The sequence below is a fragment of the Lepus europaeus genome, chromosome 15 (assembly GCF_033115175.1).
Source record: "Lepus europaeus isolate LE1 chromosome 15, mLepTim1.pri, whole genome shotgun sequence".
Lineage (NCBI taxonomy): Eukaryota > Metazoa > Chordata > Mammalia > Lagomorpha > Leporidae > Lepus > Lepus europaeus.
In genome coordinates this window covers 78,665,875-78,681,862 of record NC_084841.1, presented here as the reverse complement: position 1 = coordinate 78,681,862, position 15,988 = coordinate 78,665,875, and the positions used below count along the sequence as shown (strand labels likewise).

Below are 15,988 nucleotides of genomic sequence, written 5' to 3'. Positions count from 1 at the left end.
ATGTGCTATTGAAAATCTCCCATTTTTTAAATGAAACTATGATGAATTTTTCCCTGTGTTTCTAAGCTACTTGCTGAATAAAACTCCATCTATTAAATAAACAGTGACTAGTGATCAGATATAAAAATTTTTATAGTAAAATAGTTATATAGTACTATTTATATATAGAAAATACTGCCCTTAACAAACATGGACCCCAAAAGAGGCCCTTACTTAAGCATCTATAAAAAGCTGTTTCTAACAGAATTGAAACATTTCCTCCAAATTTTTTGGTTTTGTATAATGGTCCCCAAATTTTTTTAGGATGTTGAACTCGGATTTGGTATGTCTAATCTTCTTCCTTCAGAGACTGTCTAAATTGGATCAAGTGAGCATCAATGCATAATGAGTGCTAAACATCAGTAGAGGATGGATCACTACTTTGGAACATACAATTTAGTTATACCAAAAAAATAGAAGGTTTAGAAAACATGTTTAGTACTTCCAGAAGGTGAGTTGCACTGAATTGAAAATCTGGAATCCAGCTTTGAGTTCACACCTATCTTACTATCATTTGTCTTGATAATAAACTAAGATTACCAGTGCTTCTTCATTTGTCCCCAACTGAAATAAATAGTCATATTGAAAAAAGTCATTAATCTTAAAAGTGGTGACAGATGAAAAGAACTTAGTTTGTTGCCAGTGACTTCTCAACTTAAGGGTTAGGTCAGAAATGGTTTATGTTATGACTCTCGATAAATTGTTCTAATGATCAGAATGGTTGAATTTATAATAGTTTTTGTTTTAAAGAATGTCTATCTTGGTATCTTGACTTCATCCTAAAGATGCATTTTTCTACTTTGCATCACTTCTCTTTTAAATTGTAGAGATAAAATTACAGAGCAACGAATAGAATTTGGTACAATTAAAATATACATTTTCAGGTACTCTGAAAACATAAAAGCAAAATTGTAGTAAACATGAAAACTGGCTGAGAGGATGAGGGGGGAAATCGGATAGGAATCATTCAGGTTTAAAGAAATCATGGGAGGATAGACTTGTAGGTGCTATTTAATAAATTGAAGTTAGGGGATAAAATCAGGCAGAAGGCATATAGACAAATCTCAGGAATAACTGTAACTTTGAAAGTTTTGAGTAATATTCAGTTAACTAAAGGATCCAGATAATTGTATTGTAGAGATTCTTTTAGTTCAAATTTAGTCAAAAATAAAGAATAAAAACACCACAATAAAGAATTAATAAAAATACCACTTTTAATGGTATCATCAGAAGCAGGCAGTTTTGAGTAATAATAGTCCTTCCTCAAGGTCACACAAATCTTAGGTATTTCATTCCTTCTTTTCCCATCACTTCAGGTTTTGTTTACAGTCAATCCAAAAATACTGCTAAGTTTATACTAAGGCATGTTATTGAGAAAATGGACTGAATGAGAGGTTGAAAGCCATTTATTAAGTGATTGAACTTGTTCCCTAAATAAAATTTTCCTTTAACAATTTTAGTTATTTAAATTAAGAACTATTTAATATAATTAAAAAGTTTTCTCTAACTTGCTACATTGGCCACAAGATTATGAGGAAATACATTGCTAATGGTGGCTTTATTTATGTGATAGGATTTCAAATATTTCTTTTCCATTTGTCCAGGTTTCTTTAACATTTATATTTGTGTATAATTCCAGTAATCAGTTTATTTTGAAAGTAAAATTTCCAATCTAAGTAAGAATCAGCCTTGATAGTTTTTCTAAAGTTGTCTTAGTTAAATTGGCAAGTGCTATATTTTTAGAAGACAAAGTTAAAATATGCCATATTTCTTTAAGGTAGGATGTAATTAGAAATTTAATTGGTATCCTATTAATATAGATATCAAATAAATTACACTTGTACTATATGCCCTTCTTTAGAGAGTGAATTTGACTTAGCCCTTTGCTGGCAGGATTCTGTAGTCTTTGCTTTAAGCCACTCCTAGGTGGAGCCTTACAAGTGCCGGGGTGAGGATTGGGTGGTGGTGACTTCAGCAGTGTTCTGAAATTGCTAGAGATTAAGCTGCTTCATTTGGGTGCCATGTGGAGCCATGGTAACAAGCCCTTGCTTTCTGATTTCAGGAGTATTCGTGGAACCTGGAGAAATGTTTGTCCTCTAATGGGTCTTTTCAGAGTCAACACAAAAGCAGGGCAAAACAGGTAAGATTAAATGATAGCTACGTTTATCAAAGGTAATACCTTAAATCCCTTTGGAGGGAATTTACTGCTGTGTTATTAAGAATACTTTTCTTCTGTTAAAAGAAAATCTACTTTAAAACTTAATATTTGCAACATTAATGCAGATACAGTCAGCCCTCTGTTGAGAGAATTCTGAGAATGTCTTGCCACTGTTGCCCAGAACGTGTGATCTTACACATCTGTGAAAATGGAGTCTTGTACCCTTTGAAGTAGTACAACTCCAAACACTATACTTTCACAGTTATAATTGTTACATAACACATACATGAGAGCACTTCAGAAAAACTCCTGCGAAATATAAATAAAAGATACATTTTGGTACAAAAATATTTGAAGTGCATGCTATTGAGGGGTCTTCAGAACTTTCTTGAAAGATGCCTATTAGGAAAAAAAACTATAGATTTCAAAATCATGCACCAAAATAAACTTACCTTCTAATTCTATTTTCCATAAACTTTTTAAAGATTTACTTATTTATTTCTTTGAAAGGCTGAGTGGCAGAGTGATTTTTCATCCACTGGTTCACTCCCCAAATGGCCACAATGTTCAGGGCTGGACCATACCAAAACCAGGAGCCAGTAACTCCATCCTGGTCTCCCATTTTGGATGGCAGGGGCCCAAGTACTTTGTCCATCCTCTGCTGCCTTCCCAGCTACACTGGCAGAAGACTGGATCTTGAGTGAAGCAATATGAGATTCCCACCTCACAAATGGAGGCTTAACCCACTGTGCCACATGCCAGCTCCTCCATAAACTTCCAGAACTGCCCCCATACACTCGATATCTACATTGTTAAAGTAGTTGTCTCGTTTGTGGGAGATCTAGTGTGTGTACAATGTTTATATTAGCCACATAGTGCCCAAGATGGGCGTTTGGTTAAATTACCTAGTGCTAGTTATTTTGTAATCTAAAAAGTTTTTGTTATTTCTGAAGTTTTTTAATGTATATTCTAGGGAGATATTTTAAAAGTAAGGTTCAGCAACTTCAGACAAATAAAATGGAGCACCAGCTTGGTCAGTTTATAAACTAATTCTTGAAATCTTCACGGTATTTGGTCTCTCTGTGGTTTGCTTGGGCTTTGTATGAATGGAACTGACATTTCTAAGGGTTCCAGATCAAAGTTAAGTGTAGATGCACCAGTGTGTAAGGTTGGTGAGAAACTGGCATTAGTTACCTACTTTTCTACAAAGTCACAGCTATCTGTGTAATAGGAAATAGACATGCCTTTGTACAGTTTGTCTAAGTGTTGGTTCTTGGTACCAATAAATTGTTGCAGGATTTCAAACTACACATAGATTTGGCCTTGTAATTGTCACAACCACTACTGTATAAGAAAGAATGTTTTCTAGGGGACATAGTCAGAAGGTTTCCAGTTCTCTGGTAACTTTATTAAAAAGGGAACAAGTGACTGACGTTTGCTTCTCCTCACCTCCACCTGTCTGTGTGATAATGTGTGGCTGCTGTCTTAGGTATCTCCAGGGATGCTCTTTTCTCTATGACTTTAACATTCCTCCACTACTTGAACCCTGACAACATAAAATTCCTAACTTGACTCTTTTTGAAGCTTGTCTGACTAGAAAGTGAAATTAAGCCTGTATTATCATCTTTCCTCACTAGAAGCAGCAGCAATTCTGTTCGGCTGTGTCTCCGAATCTCCTCAGATCAATTCCTTGTGAGAAAATAAGTTGGTTTTCAGGTTCACTCACTGATTCAGGTTGGTCATTCATTGTTTGTTTTTTTAACGAATGTGTAATCTGTAGCAGCTTTAACTTTGCTACATACTGTAGATCTTTGACAGAACTATCAGCCCTTTTTGTTTCTCTTAAAACAAAGCTTTCTGCCTAATAGAGTAAAACTATCAATTGACGAGAGCAGAACAGCAGTGCCATTTGGTTAATTTATAAAAAATGAAGTCACAATTTTTCAGTGACATTTGGAGACACAACCATCATGTAAATATTTTTTATAAAAACCTGTATTTGCAAAAATATTGGCCAGCGCCGCAGCTCAATAGGCTAATCCTCCGCCTGCAACGCCGGCACCCCGGGTTCTAGTCCTGGTCAGGGCGCCAGATTCTGTCCCAGTTGCCCCTCTTCCAGTCCAGCTCTGTGCTGTGGCCCGGGAGTGCAGTGGAGGATGGCCCAAGTGCTTGGGCCCTGCACCCACATGGGAGACCAGGAGAAGCACCTGGCTCCTGGCTTCGGATCAGCGCGGTGCGCCAGCCACAGTGGCCATTGGAGGGTGAACCAACGGCAAAGGAAGACATTTCTCTCTCTCTCTGTCTCTCTCTCTCTCTCTAACTCTGCCTGTCAAAAATTTTAAAAAAATATTGTTTGTGCTTTTACTAACTAAAACACTTTCTTTAAAAAGCTTAGAATAAGAAAGAACAAAGGATCCCAGTAAATTAAAACTCATTTCAGGCCAGTTACATATTTGTTTTGTTTTTTGTTGTTAACCCAGATTCCTTTAGGTATGCACAGATCACTACTTTCCAGCATATTGTTCACTGTAGTGTTGGTTTCTACTTTATGTGGATACATTGGACAGTTAATGGACATTGTTTGCATGATATTCCTACACAATAAGGGATTTTCCTTGGCATTTTTTAAAACAACTCATTTGGAGTGACTCTTAGGATGTGACTACTGCTGTACAGTTTGCCACTGGGGCAGCCAAAATGTAGAAACTGAGGTATGAAAGAGATCATCATAAACATAACATTATTTTCTTTTTTCCCTTTCAGTGTCTTGTAACAGTCATCCCAGGACAAAGAATTAAAATCTAAAGGAATGATATACTGTTGTGAGTATCCCTTCCACTATGTTTTAGGTGGTTTTAATTCATTCTTGACTGAGTAGTTAGAAAAGCTGATCGTAGATACTCCAGTCAAACCAGTGAATCAGCATCTGTGCACATACACACTCAACTAGACATTTAAAGCCCTGGGATTTAAACAAGTATTAATTTAGCAACACCTCAGTCTTTTTCAAGAAGTATAATTTACTTGATTTCTGGATCAACTGCTGCACACTTTATTTTTAGAGCTAAGTACAAAACTCAAAAACACTATAAACATTTAGGCTCATTTAACAAGTTTATAAACTGGAGTTAACAGCCCCTGTGTAAAACTTCTTAATACAAGTTAGACTTCTTTCAGGCATTGGAGACCTTTGAATTTTGAGATGAAAGTGAAAAAATAAACTCCTATGGTCCTTCGGATATAGAGCTGACTACTGAATTTTACTCACTTTTAAATGTAGGATAAAAAAATCTTTTAAAATATTATTTCAGAAACATGTCAGTTTTAATAAACTATCACTGGGGTGATATGGCCTATGATAAGGTCATTTAGTAGGCACTCAGTGAGTATACGTAGAGCATTTAAAGAATTCCTAGTACACAGATCCTAGTACACAGAATGCTTCAAAATTAACTTGGAATTACTACAGAACTTCATCAAGTTGAGTCTGGAACAGGACTAAAGTATTAAAGTACTAACTTCTTACAGGTGCATAAAGTTAAAAAGTGCATTTAGAAATTATAAACAACAATAATAGCTTGGAATGTGAATATATAATGACCTCAGTATATTAAAATACAATGAAGAATATATTTGTTGTTTATAATATTTGCTGTTTAGTAGTTCAAATAATTGTTAGAATGACATCTAGACCTCAAGAGAGATTTCCAAATATTTGAATTGTGAATCTCTTAAAACCAAGGCAAGTTCCTCAGTTCTCAAGAAAGAAATTGTACCTATGTGAGAAGGTGAGAGAAATAACTAAAATTCTAGTAGATATAATCTGTTTTCTGTCTGTGGGTATAGTATTTTCTAAAAGCAATGAGGAATAATCCCCTCAATATCCTTTTCATCCCTCAAGCTGGTCAGCTTTATTAATGCTTACTTCTCCAAAAGTATTTTTATTCAACAGTGAAGGTTTCAGAAAAGGCCATGTTTGTTCAAATCAGTTCTGTATTGCTCTACTATGCATACAATCTCTCATCGCTCCTCTCTAAGCCACCCCTCCACCCCCCAAAAAATATTGATTAAACATAGAAAAGATTGTTTTCTTTTGTATTTAATGCAGTGAATGTGTAGTTAACATTACCGTTGAACTAAACACCTGAAATCTGATACAATGAAACAAATTAGTCATCTGTTAATGGTTACTATCCACTTGATACTTCTGAGGTTGTAGAATATCAGGCTTATAGACATCTGAGTAGACAGCGCAGAACATAAATCTCACAAAAGTATAATCACAGGTTATTTCAAACAAATTAACTCATCAGTAAACTTTCTGTTGTAACATCAACTTTATGGAATATTGTTTCAGCAACGAACAGTGATGGTATGCAGATATAAGCATGTCGTTTTAAACATGTGCTAGATAGAGCATACTGAGGTCAAAGCCTTTCTGTAGAAAGGGAATTTAATTGACATTCTTTCAAGCATAGTGTATAAACAGATCAAAATAGTTCTAGTATAAGAAATAGTATTTTAACAACATATCTCTAAAATAAAAATACTTTAAAAATCAGCTTTGATGAGATTAAAGAATCTTTCTCTAGAATGAAATCTGTATTTCTTCCTTTTGACCTTCCTACCACAGCCCCCACCTTAACCCCATCTATTTTATTAATAAAGTAGTGCAAAACATTGTCTGCAGCAATTTCAACTGAGTTGAATTCCCTACCAAGTCAGGGAAGTAATAAAACATTCTCACCAACTGACTGACCACTTTCTTCAGAGGTATGCTCCCTCCATATATCAGGGAGTTAGATACAAAAACTACCATTAAGAGTTGGGAATGCAGTTTCTAAGTGCAGAGTCCATGGTAGGTAGTGAAACATTTTTAAAGGTACCCCCACCCCCAATAAGCAGTTTTACAAAACAAGTTTTCATGCATTCATATCAAGAGATTTTTTTCATAAATGAATGTAATGAAACACTGACATATCACTTAGCACACTGCATTCTTCTTGATATTAAAATTCACACTAATAACAAAAACCATAGTATGCATTAAAGCATTTCAGTAACCTGATGAGAAGGCAGATTATTTCTTTTTCTGTGAGAACACTTGAGTATTAAATAATTTTTAGATGCACAAAGGTATATTCTGACACCAAAAGCAATATGGATTTAGTTAACTAGTATTGTTGACAACTGAACTGGGAGGCTAATTTGCTAACTTGGTATGAATTAAAGTAGTTGTAGGTATAAAATTCACATAGGCAATCATTTATAAACCTGGCAGTATTTTGGTTGTATAGTCCTGTAGAGATTTCAAGGTTTCTTTTTGATGGAATGATAGAAGGTTTGAAAGTTCTCTTTTTTCTAGGATTTCAGAGTTGAAAACTCCTCTGGGGGAGGGGGGTGGAGGGTATGAGTGTATCTTCACTTAGGTCTGATGAGGCTGATTTCAGCTAATAAGTAATTTGCACAGGAGTGGGTGTCACTATCTGTGTTAAATTGAAATGCATCCATTCCATTATTCAGGCTTTGGGGTTCCCCCCACCCCCTTAGAAATGTATAAAACATAGGAAACTGTAATTGGTTACTTTTCAGGTGAAAAATAGACACATTTAGAAAAAAAAACTAACATCAAATCGACATTTACATTTTATGTAGATTTAGTCAGGACACAGTTGAACATTTCATCTAATATTCTAGTTCTTCCACTTGTAATTAGAGACGTGTGTATCTTCCGATGATATCATTCTTAAATTTTTTCTTGCAGTGTGTTAGATTATTATCCACAGCTAACAAGGCTTTCACACAGCAGTAGCTAAACCTTTATCAAGTTGAGTCTGTACAATGGAAATATATTTCCAAAGACATATGCCTTTGTACACTATTTACAAACTCTCAATCATGATAAAAAGACAAAATAAATAAAAAGCAGAAAGAAAGGAAATGCAGCTGAGGCTGAAGGCTTTTTCTTCTCTCTTCCCAGACAGATGCCGGTCTCCTCAGCACTGGGAGCTGGCTAGCCAAGATTGTTTTTCTTCCTTTTATATGGGCTGTGAGAAGGATCTGGTTTCAGTTCTTGGTATTGCACCTGTTTAAACAGAGTTCAGAGAAAGCTGGTCAGGTGGCCACTTTCTGGCAAAGGAAGGAAAAGCAAAAGAATGAGACTTGCTTGGGGACTCGGGGTGGGGGTTGGTGCTCGGTCTGGAAGTTGTGGATAGTATCTGCAGCTGGATGCAGAAAACAGTCAAAGGACAGAGCGAGAGTCAGAAGGGAATCCTGCCAGAAACTACTTGGAGCTCTGAGGTGAACACTGGGGTCTTTGCTGGCTAGAGCACTCATATGCAAAGCATCTCCATCTATTCTGAAGGACTTGAGAGTGTGGTTCCTTGCCATTTACTCTTTGTTTAATATAGTCTTAGTCTCCATCCAGCCCACTCTCCTATCCCAGCAAAGAAAAACTCAGCTGAAACAAAGGAAAAATGTATTGCTGGAATCCGGTTTCAGGATTGCTTTTTCTGAAAAGAATTGATGGTTCACAGGCAATGAACTCGAAGGACTTCAAAGGTCTGTGAGTTGTCCCCAGTCTTCGAAAAGCACCCAGTGCCCCCTCCCAACCCTGCCACACTCACTGACCTACAAAATACCCATATTCTTGCGAATTCTGGGATGAAGTATTTTTCTCTTCAATGTCCACTGGAACATTTTGCTTTTCTCATCTAATACTCCTGCTTCCTCAGGTGATAGTGACTTCCTTTCCCAGACTCCTGCTGTATTACACGCGTCCTGGACAGCCCTGGTAAGTTTTTCATACAACCTGCTCTCATTATCATATTCTCTTACTCCCTATTCTTTATCAGCTGTTTGTAGGACACCCCAAGCGCATTAAGTTCCTGAGTGGGAAACGCTGCAGCCACACTACATTCAAGCAACAGTAGTAGTAATGAAACCTACATACATACCACTTGTACATCTGAAGGGACTCTGGAAAGGAAGTCGAGTAGTTCATTGTTATCAATTGCATATGGACTCCGAAGCTTTTTCGTAAATTTGTTGATACCTGAAAAATGATAGATCAGATTAGCACAGTTTGCTCCTGAAGGAAGCAGGAGACCCAACTTTCTCCTTCCAAGCAGGAAAGTCTGTGTAGAAAACAAAAAGCAGTTCACCGGCAAGAATGAGCAGAATTGGGCTTCTCCTGCCCAGAGTTTCAGAATTTAGACACTTGCTTTAGTGTTTCATTTAGGAGGAAGCTTCTTGTACTTTAGAACTGACATTGGTAACACAGTATGTCTAATGTATTGGCTTTCTGCCCCCAGCCCCTGAAAACTTTTATTTAAGGTATATAAACTTTGTGCATTTCATAACTTTAGGAACACAGTGATATTTCCCACCAGCACTCCCACCTCCCTCTCCTAATCTTTACTAAGATCTATTTTCAGTTAACTTTATACACATAAGATTAATTAGTATACTAAGAGTTCAACAAATAGGGATAAAAGAGGTTTAGAAGACGTGTAACCTTGATTTTGTTCAACCTGAAATAAGGATTTGCATTAATTTTTGTGGAGAAATAACCAGCTTGATAAGTTAGTCACCTCACTGGTGAAACATGGCCGTAAACTCTAGTTTCTCAGCTGCTTTTCAGGGCGTTCACTCAGAATGAACTTCTGGAATCCCGATTTTGGACTTTGTCTCACCAGTTAAGACCCCTGGCTGCAATCTTTGCCTAATATTTCAGCAGTCACCTACCACTAAAGGAATACTCTTGTTTTATTTCATTTGATGAAACAGGAAGCCCAGACACACTCTCCAAAATTACTTTTTAAGACAAGTGAGGCCACGCAGGTTACACAGCCACATGTGAGCTTTGGGCTCCAGTTTCGGAGACCCAGGGGAAACAAAGGAGGTTTGTCACCTATAGTGACAGAGATGGCTCCACCAGCCCAAGGCAGGTCTGACCTTAGGTTAGAATGAATACGCTGCCACCCATGACTCTCTACCCTAGGGCCTTCAATAAAACAGCATCTGCTTGAAATATCAGAGGAAGGAATGAAAGACGAGGGAATGAACATACATACATAACCAAAGTGCTGTCTTAACTGAAGTTCACCCACCCCCTCCACAGGACATAAAGGTAATGGTAAGGGCTTGCTAAGCTAGGACAGGATGGCCCAAAAAAGGAAACCGCTGCACTTTAAGACATCAGGCCTACTTATTATTTCAGTGTAGTTCTTTAAAAGCCTTAAAAAGAATACAACTCTCCCTTTGCATTTCATTTAGGTTTAGCAATGTTAGAGAATTTCTCTTCCACCCGGTCTTGTTTACACAAGCATACTTTCCTAAAGCTAGTGGAAAATAAGTATTATGAAAAAAACTGCATGAATTTCAGCATTTTTTGCACCAAAATAAACTTAATCTTTTAATTCCATTTCCGATGAACTTCTTAAAGTACCATTGTGTATACGAGTATCATTAATATCATAGTTTCATATGTTAATAAATCACAAAGACTGAAAACCAAGAATGTTATCAGGAGAGAAATCTATAAAGAATGCTGAAACTGACTACCCCCTAAGTGAGGTTTACAAGAATTGGTGGCATGCATCATAATTGCTTTAACAAAAACTAAGACCCAGAATCAGAATATCACCTTTAAGTGGCTTTTTCTGGAGGCATTCTTACCTGGTCCATGTAAAGCAGGATTTTTCTTCCTAAGGAGCTTGTAAATACTGGGAACCTTTTTCCTGAATCCTAAAGGTGACCTCTTAAGCAGGCAGCATGTATAGTATCATGTTTACATATACTTTGACAAGATAAAGTACCATAGCAAAAAAAAAAGCATATTGTCCTAAATGCATCATATGGATCGAAGTGCCTCTGTTTGAGTGTAAGTGGTGAAAATAAATCAGAGCAGTATCTAGACAGAGCTACACTTTGATATATGAAGAATCCACACAACTACATGTTTATGGTATGATGGAGCCTATGGTGCCAGATAAGAAAAATGCATTTTGCAGGTAGACCTAAATCTTGATACTGTTGTTATTTTTAACTGACCTGTCTCTCTTCATCACGGAATAGCTTCATGACCATAAATACAGGGAACTACTGACAGTATAACTCATCCCTTAAAAAACAGTTTGTTCTTAGCAGTTTAAAAAAGTAGCTTTACTTACCCCAGACAAGGACAATGTATCTCAGTGGAATGAAGTACAGGATGACTGTGAACACACACAAGGCGACTATGGCCAGCCAGCTTAAGAATGGGACAGTCCAGTTGAAAGTACTGAATGGAAAAGTAACACATCAGCAATCTTTTTCAAAGAAATATGAAAATACACATGCTACTATCCTACTTGAAACTTAGTCTGCATTTCTCTCTGGAATAGAAGCTGAGTATAGTAGGCTATTAGAGGATACAAGTTAGTCATAATCTGTTCATTTCCATTAACACAGAGCCCAGATAAATGGTCTTTCTACCAACCCCACCTGATGGATGAGGTGACTTCAGTGTCCAAAGCCGTTGCACTACTTGGCTGCCTCTCCAAATGGCAAGAAAAGATCTTTGTTTTTACTGCCAAAGCTAAGACCCAGCCTTGTTTTCTCCAGGTTTTCATACAGGGAATGTCCCTGGTCCTACCATTCTTCCTTCCATCAGTTTTTAGGATTTGCCATATTGGAAATGAAACTTTTCTAATTATATATAAACATAAATCTTATGCCTTTGTATAAGTCTTCCGAAACGAATTCCTTAGGGGAATACCACCTACTTAGCTATGTTTCTGTTGAGTGGAAATGAGGTAAGAGCGCAAAGCAGTTAGCCTGCCGTCATGGTGGTTCTTCCCAGAAATAACAAAGGAAGGTGGCCGGCGCCGCAGCTCACTTGGCTAATCTTCCGCCTGCGGCACCGGCACCCTGAGTTCTAGTCCTGGTTGCTCCTCTTCCAGGCCAGCTCTCTGCTGTGGCCCGGGAGTGCAGTGGAGGATGGCCCGAGTGCTTGGGCCCTGCACCTGCATGGGAGACCAGGAGGAAGTACCTGGCTCCTGGCTTCGGATCGGCACAGCACGCCGGCCGTAGCGGCCATGTTGGGGGTGAACTAACGGAAAAAGGAAGACCTTTCTCTCTCTAACTTTGCCTGTCAAAAAATAACACAAAGGTAGGGAAGAAAAAGAGTAAGCATTTCCACTACTGTTCTGCCTATGTGACTTGTGGAAAAGGAGGACCTAGTGTATGAGCAGATCGGTGGGACAGGCCTGGGAAGGTAAGGATGGCCGAAGGGGGGCGCCGGTGGTGACTGATACAGTGGAGGGCCAGACGGAGAAGGCTGCATAACAAGCAGAAACAGGACCAAACAGCACAAACAAGGAGGAGGTCCCAGAAGATAGTACTAAGGAGAAGGGCCAGAAAGCTGATAAAAAAGATTCTTTAGATGATCTGGAAAATCGGGGAAGTGGAACACAGATAACAATAATGTAAGGCTTTTTGTGTAGAAGTTCTGGGGTGAATCTCAGAAAACAGAAACACTGCCTCGAGCCTCCAGGGTCAGGCACATACATTTAGTGCCGTTTACAGGCATACCACTCCTCTCTCCTCAGTGTTCAGCCACCAAAGAGGAATTGACCAAAAAGGTACTTTAAAAATGAAGAATTTTTGAAATACATTTTCCAAGAACTTTTTGAAGATTACTCATTTATGTTGACTGTCTTTGGCACAGTTTAATGAAAAGAGCCAAGAAGGTAGCGAATCTGTGTTTAAAGACTAGACTTTGTATGTGACTATAGCCCTCCATTCCCCACCCCCCAGATACAATGGGGGTACTTTTATTGTGTGCAGGAAGACTGATTGTGGAAACATGTTTATATGTGAATTGATGTGATACTATTAGAGCTAAGCAATAAGGCGATGAGAAGGGACCCAAAGACACATTAGAAAAAGAGCAAGTTCCGTATGCTATGGAGCCACACAAATGCTTTATATTTATGCTAATTTCCTGGTCAGTTAGGATGGGGTTTGACCAGGGCAGTTTGAACCCAATAAAGGGTAATTACTGAGAGATTTTCTTCATTGGTGAAACTCTGGGGGATGGTTCCTCAGCTCTGGCACATAGCTTGCTTTTTATGTCTCTCTAGGTCAATTGTTTCCCTAAAACTGTGTTTTCTAGTAAAAGAGCCAACGGTGGATCCATCTGGTGGTCCTCTTTTCAGTAACACTTGGGGTCTGGCTTTGCTCTGCACGGCCAGAGTAAGCATCCTGTAGCTGTCACCAGGTAAGGGATCATGCCTGCCCTCGCTGACGGACACCTGTGCTTCCCTTGTGTCTGCCTGCTTGTGGAGAGAACAGAAGGCTGAGGGTCTGCTTGCTTTCCCGTGGCTCAGTTCAGAGCCATCCATCACACTACCCCATGTGTGAGGGCACTGGCTCTTCCCTCAGCAAACCTTCCTTCTGGGCAGCCCCAGTGAAGGGCTCCCTGTGCTCTCCCTACTCTTGTTGGAAGGCTAAATGGCAAAGAATCCTCACCAGTGTAGCTAATGTTGGAAGGGAAAAAAAAAGACCGCCCTTTTCTATTTCCACACTCGACATTATGGAATCTAAATCTAGAATATGATCTTCCCCCAAAAAGAGATGCAATTCAAGGAAGTTCTGGAATGATTATTTAGTAACAAGATATGGTAATTATAGAGGCTTTTCATTTTGTGCTTGAAGATTGCTTCTGAATCTGCTTTCTGGATGATGTGACCCCAGGAGACTTTCTCTTTTTTTGTTTCCAAAAGATTGTTGTGGAGAAGCGATGGCTCCTATGCCATGTGCATACACCTCAGCATGGAAAGTTAAACAAAACCCAGGTTTCCCCAAGGCTGATCCACTGCCAAAAGCCAGCCATACCCTTCAACTGGTGACAACGTTCCAGCTAAGCACCTGTGCTGAGGCCTCTGACCACCCGGAGTTAGAGAGGGGCTTCTACCTCCTGGGCATTAATTGCTGGCCTGGCCTCAAAGCTGGCCCATGGTGTGCTGGCATGCAAGAAGGGTTTCTGTCAGGTATCAGCACACACCAAACCTCAGAGAAAGGACAACATTCAGTAGGGAAATGGCCTGAAACTAGGACTTCCCCCTGTGCTTCCATGGGTGGGGTGCAGGAGACAAGGGAAAATTCTTAGGGATAGAAATAACAGAGAGCAAGGAGCGAGAAGAGATGTGACAGTCTTAAAGTCTCAGATTGAATGTTGTATGGGAACAAGGGAGAGGCTGTTCTATTAGAATACAACAGAGTGGAAACTCAGCAGCCATGCATATGGGGAAATATATTGAACAAAAAATTATACAAAAGAAAATGCATTATCTCTTGTCACATGAAAGGCACTGGACAAGGGACTCACACCTTTGGTGTAAATAATTTACTCCTTTCAAAGTGTGCATGATATGGATCCGAATCTGTCGAACACTTTGGGTTATGACTAAATAAACAATGGATAGAGGAAACTGGGAAAATGTGGGCTTCTCTGGATATACAGCACTGCTTCTCGGGTAGACCATTAGAAATCAACCTATGCTGGCCAATTTTCCTGCAGTTTAGTAGTATGGGGCCTTAGGATGTCTTTGCTAATCGGTCATTTTAAATCTATCTTATGGTCTTTGTAAGGAAAGTTATTGTGAAAGTGTATTAGTAAATAATAAAGCACATTGTAAAATTAGGATGCCAGTTTCTTAATGGGATGCTATATGGCTTTAACTGTAAAAATTCTATGCATTTTTCCGAATTACAAAGTATTAGTTTATTTCATTAACAATTGTGATCTGAGCTATTTAACTACATAAAAATTTAAAAGATTTAAAAAATGTTTTGAGCAATTTAGAGTAACAATGTAAAATATATCTAAACCAATAATAAAAAGCAGGTGCCTTGATTACCTGAAATCCTTATTTAGCGTGTTTTTTCCTATCATGATCTCATGGTATTCCATTTAAGAACAAAGTCTTTCACTGTGAAAAATGTGTTAAGATTTAGGACGGTGTTATTTCTTCAAAGCTACAAGTATGACTTCTTTCCAACCAATATGTTCTAAATTTCAGGAAGGAAATTGACAGAACTTTCATAAATCAAAGACTGGCAGAGACAAAGTAAATAATGATGAAAACGAACAATAGATCACCCAGAAGGAGTGTCCCTGCCAAAAAGAACATGGCACTTCACCCTCCGTGGAACAGATGCACACCCTGACCAGGAGGCCAGGGCTGCCGGGTCAACATCACTCACTTCTTGATCCTTTCGCCAAAGGAAGCCACTTCATCTAGGACGTTCTGGACACTGACACATACCTCCTGGATGGCATAGATTTTATTGATGAATCCCTTTTTTTCACTGTCCTAAAATACAATAAATGAAATTCTGTGTGAGTAAATGTATTTTTTAATTTAAGGTATACAAAGATCATAAGTACAGAATTAGGAACACAGTGATATTTCCCACCCTAGCCTCGCTCCCACCCACGTTCCCACCCTTCTTCCTCCTCCCTGTTAGTAAAGATACTCTTTAGGGGCTTGCATTCTTTGAATTGTCCTTCTCTTGCACTTTTAAACCTCAGTGTCATCTCTGTGGTATATAAAGGGATTACCAGAGTGCATCAAACTTTGAAGCTCTTTAGAGTACATTGTGGACCTGTGCTGCCATAAAAGTAGTTGCAGCCCAGGCGGTATGGGTTCTGATGCTCTTGTCCTGATGAACAGAAGCGTGTTGGGGAGTGGTGAGTGGAGTGCAAGAGGAAGAGCAGATCTTGGAATTACCAAATCTGCATTG

The 15,988-nt window shown here is 38.6% G+C and overlaps 1 protein-coding gene and 1 long non-coding RNA gene across 6 annotated transcripts in view; one reads left to right on the top strand and one right to left on the bottom strand.

The window, feature by feature from the left end:
- The first annotated feature begins 1,717 nt into the window (after nucleotides 1-1,717).
- LOC133774577 (uncharacterized) lies at nucleotides 1,718-15,584 on the top strand. 2 transcript variants are annotated; one of them, XR_009868091.1, is made up of 5 exons: nucleotides 1,718-2,179; nucleotides 3,835-3,931; nucleotides 4,961-5,019; nucleotides 8,932-8,990; nucleotides 11,651-11,744. It is a non-coding gene; the product is annotated as an uncharacterized LOC133774577 (long non-coding RNA). The 2 variants fall into 2 exon arrangements; XR_009868090.1 differs by lacking the exons at nucleotides 3,835-3,931; nucleotides 11,651-11,744 and adding an exon at nucleotides 15,265-15,584.
- MCTP1 (multiple C2 and transmembrane domain containing 1) overlaps nucleotides 6,309-15,988 on the bottom strand; it is a 614,838-nt gene continuing 605,158 nt past the window's right edge. For all 4 annotated transcript variants that reach the window (XM_062212394.1, XM_062212396.1, XM_062212397.1 and 1 more), the window contains 4 exons: nucleotides 15,449-15,558; nucleotides 11,371-11,480; nucleotides 9,154-9,251; nucleotides 6,309-8,282 (listed from right to left, as the gene is read on the bottom strand). In XM_062212394.1, coding sequence (XP_062068378.1) covers nucleotides 8,211-8,282; nucleotides 9,154-9,251; nucleotides 11,371-11,480; nucleotides 15,449-15,558 — 390 coding nt within the window. In that variant the 3' untranslated portion in view covers nucleotides 6,309-8,210. The remainder of the gene's footprint in view (nucleotides 8,283-9,153; nucleotides 9,252-11,370; nucleotides 11,481-15,448; nucleotides 15,559-15,988) is intronic.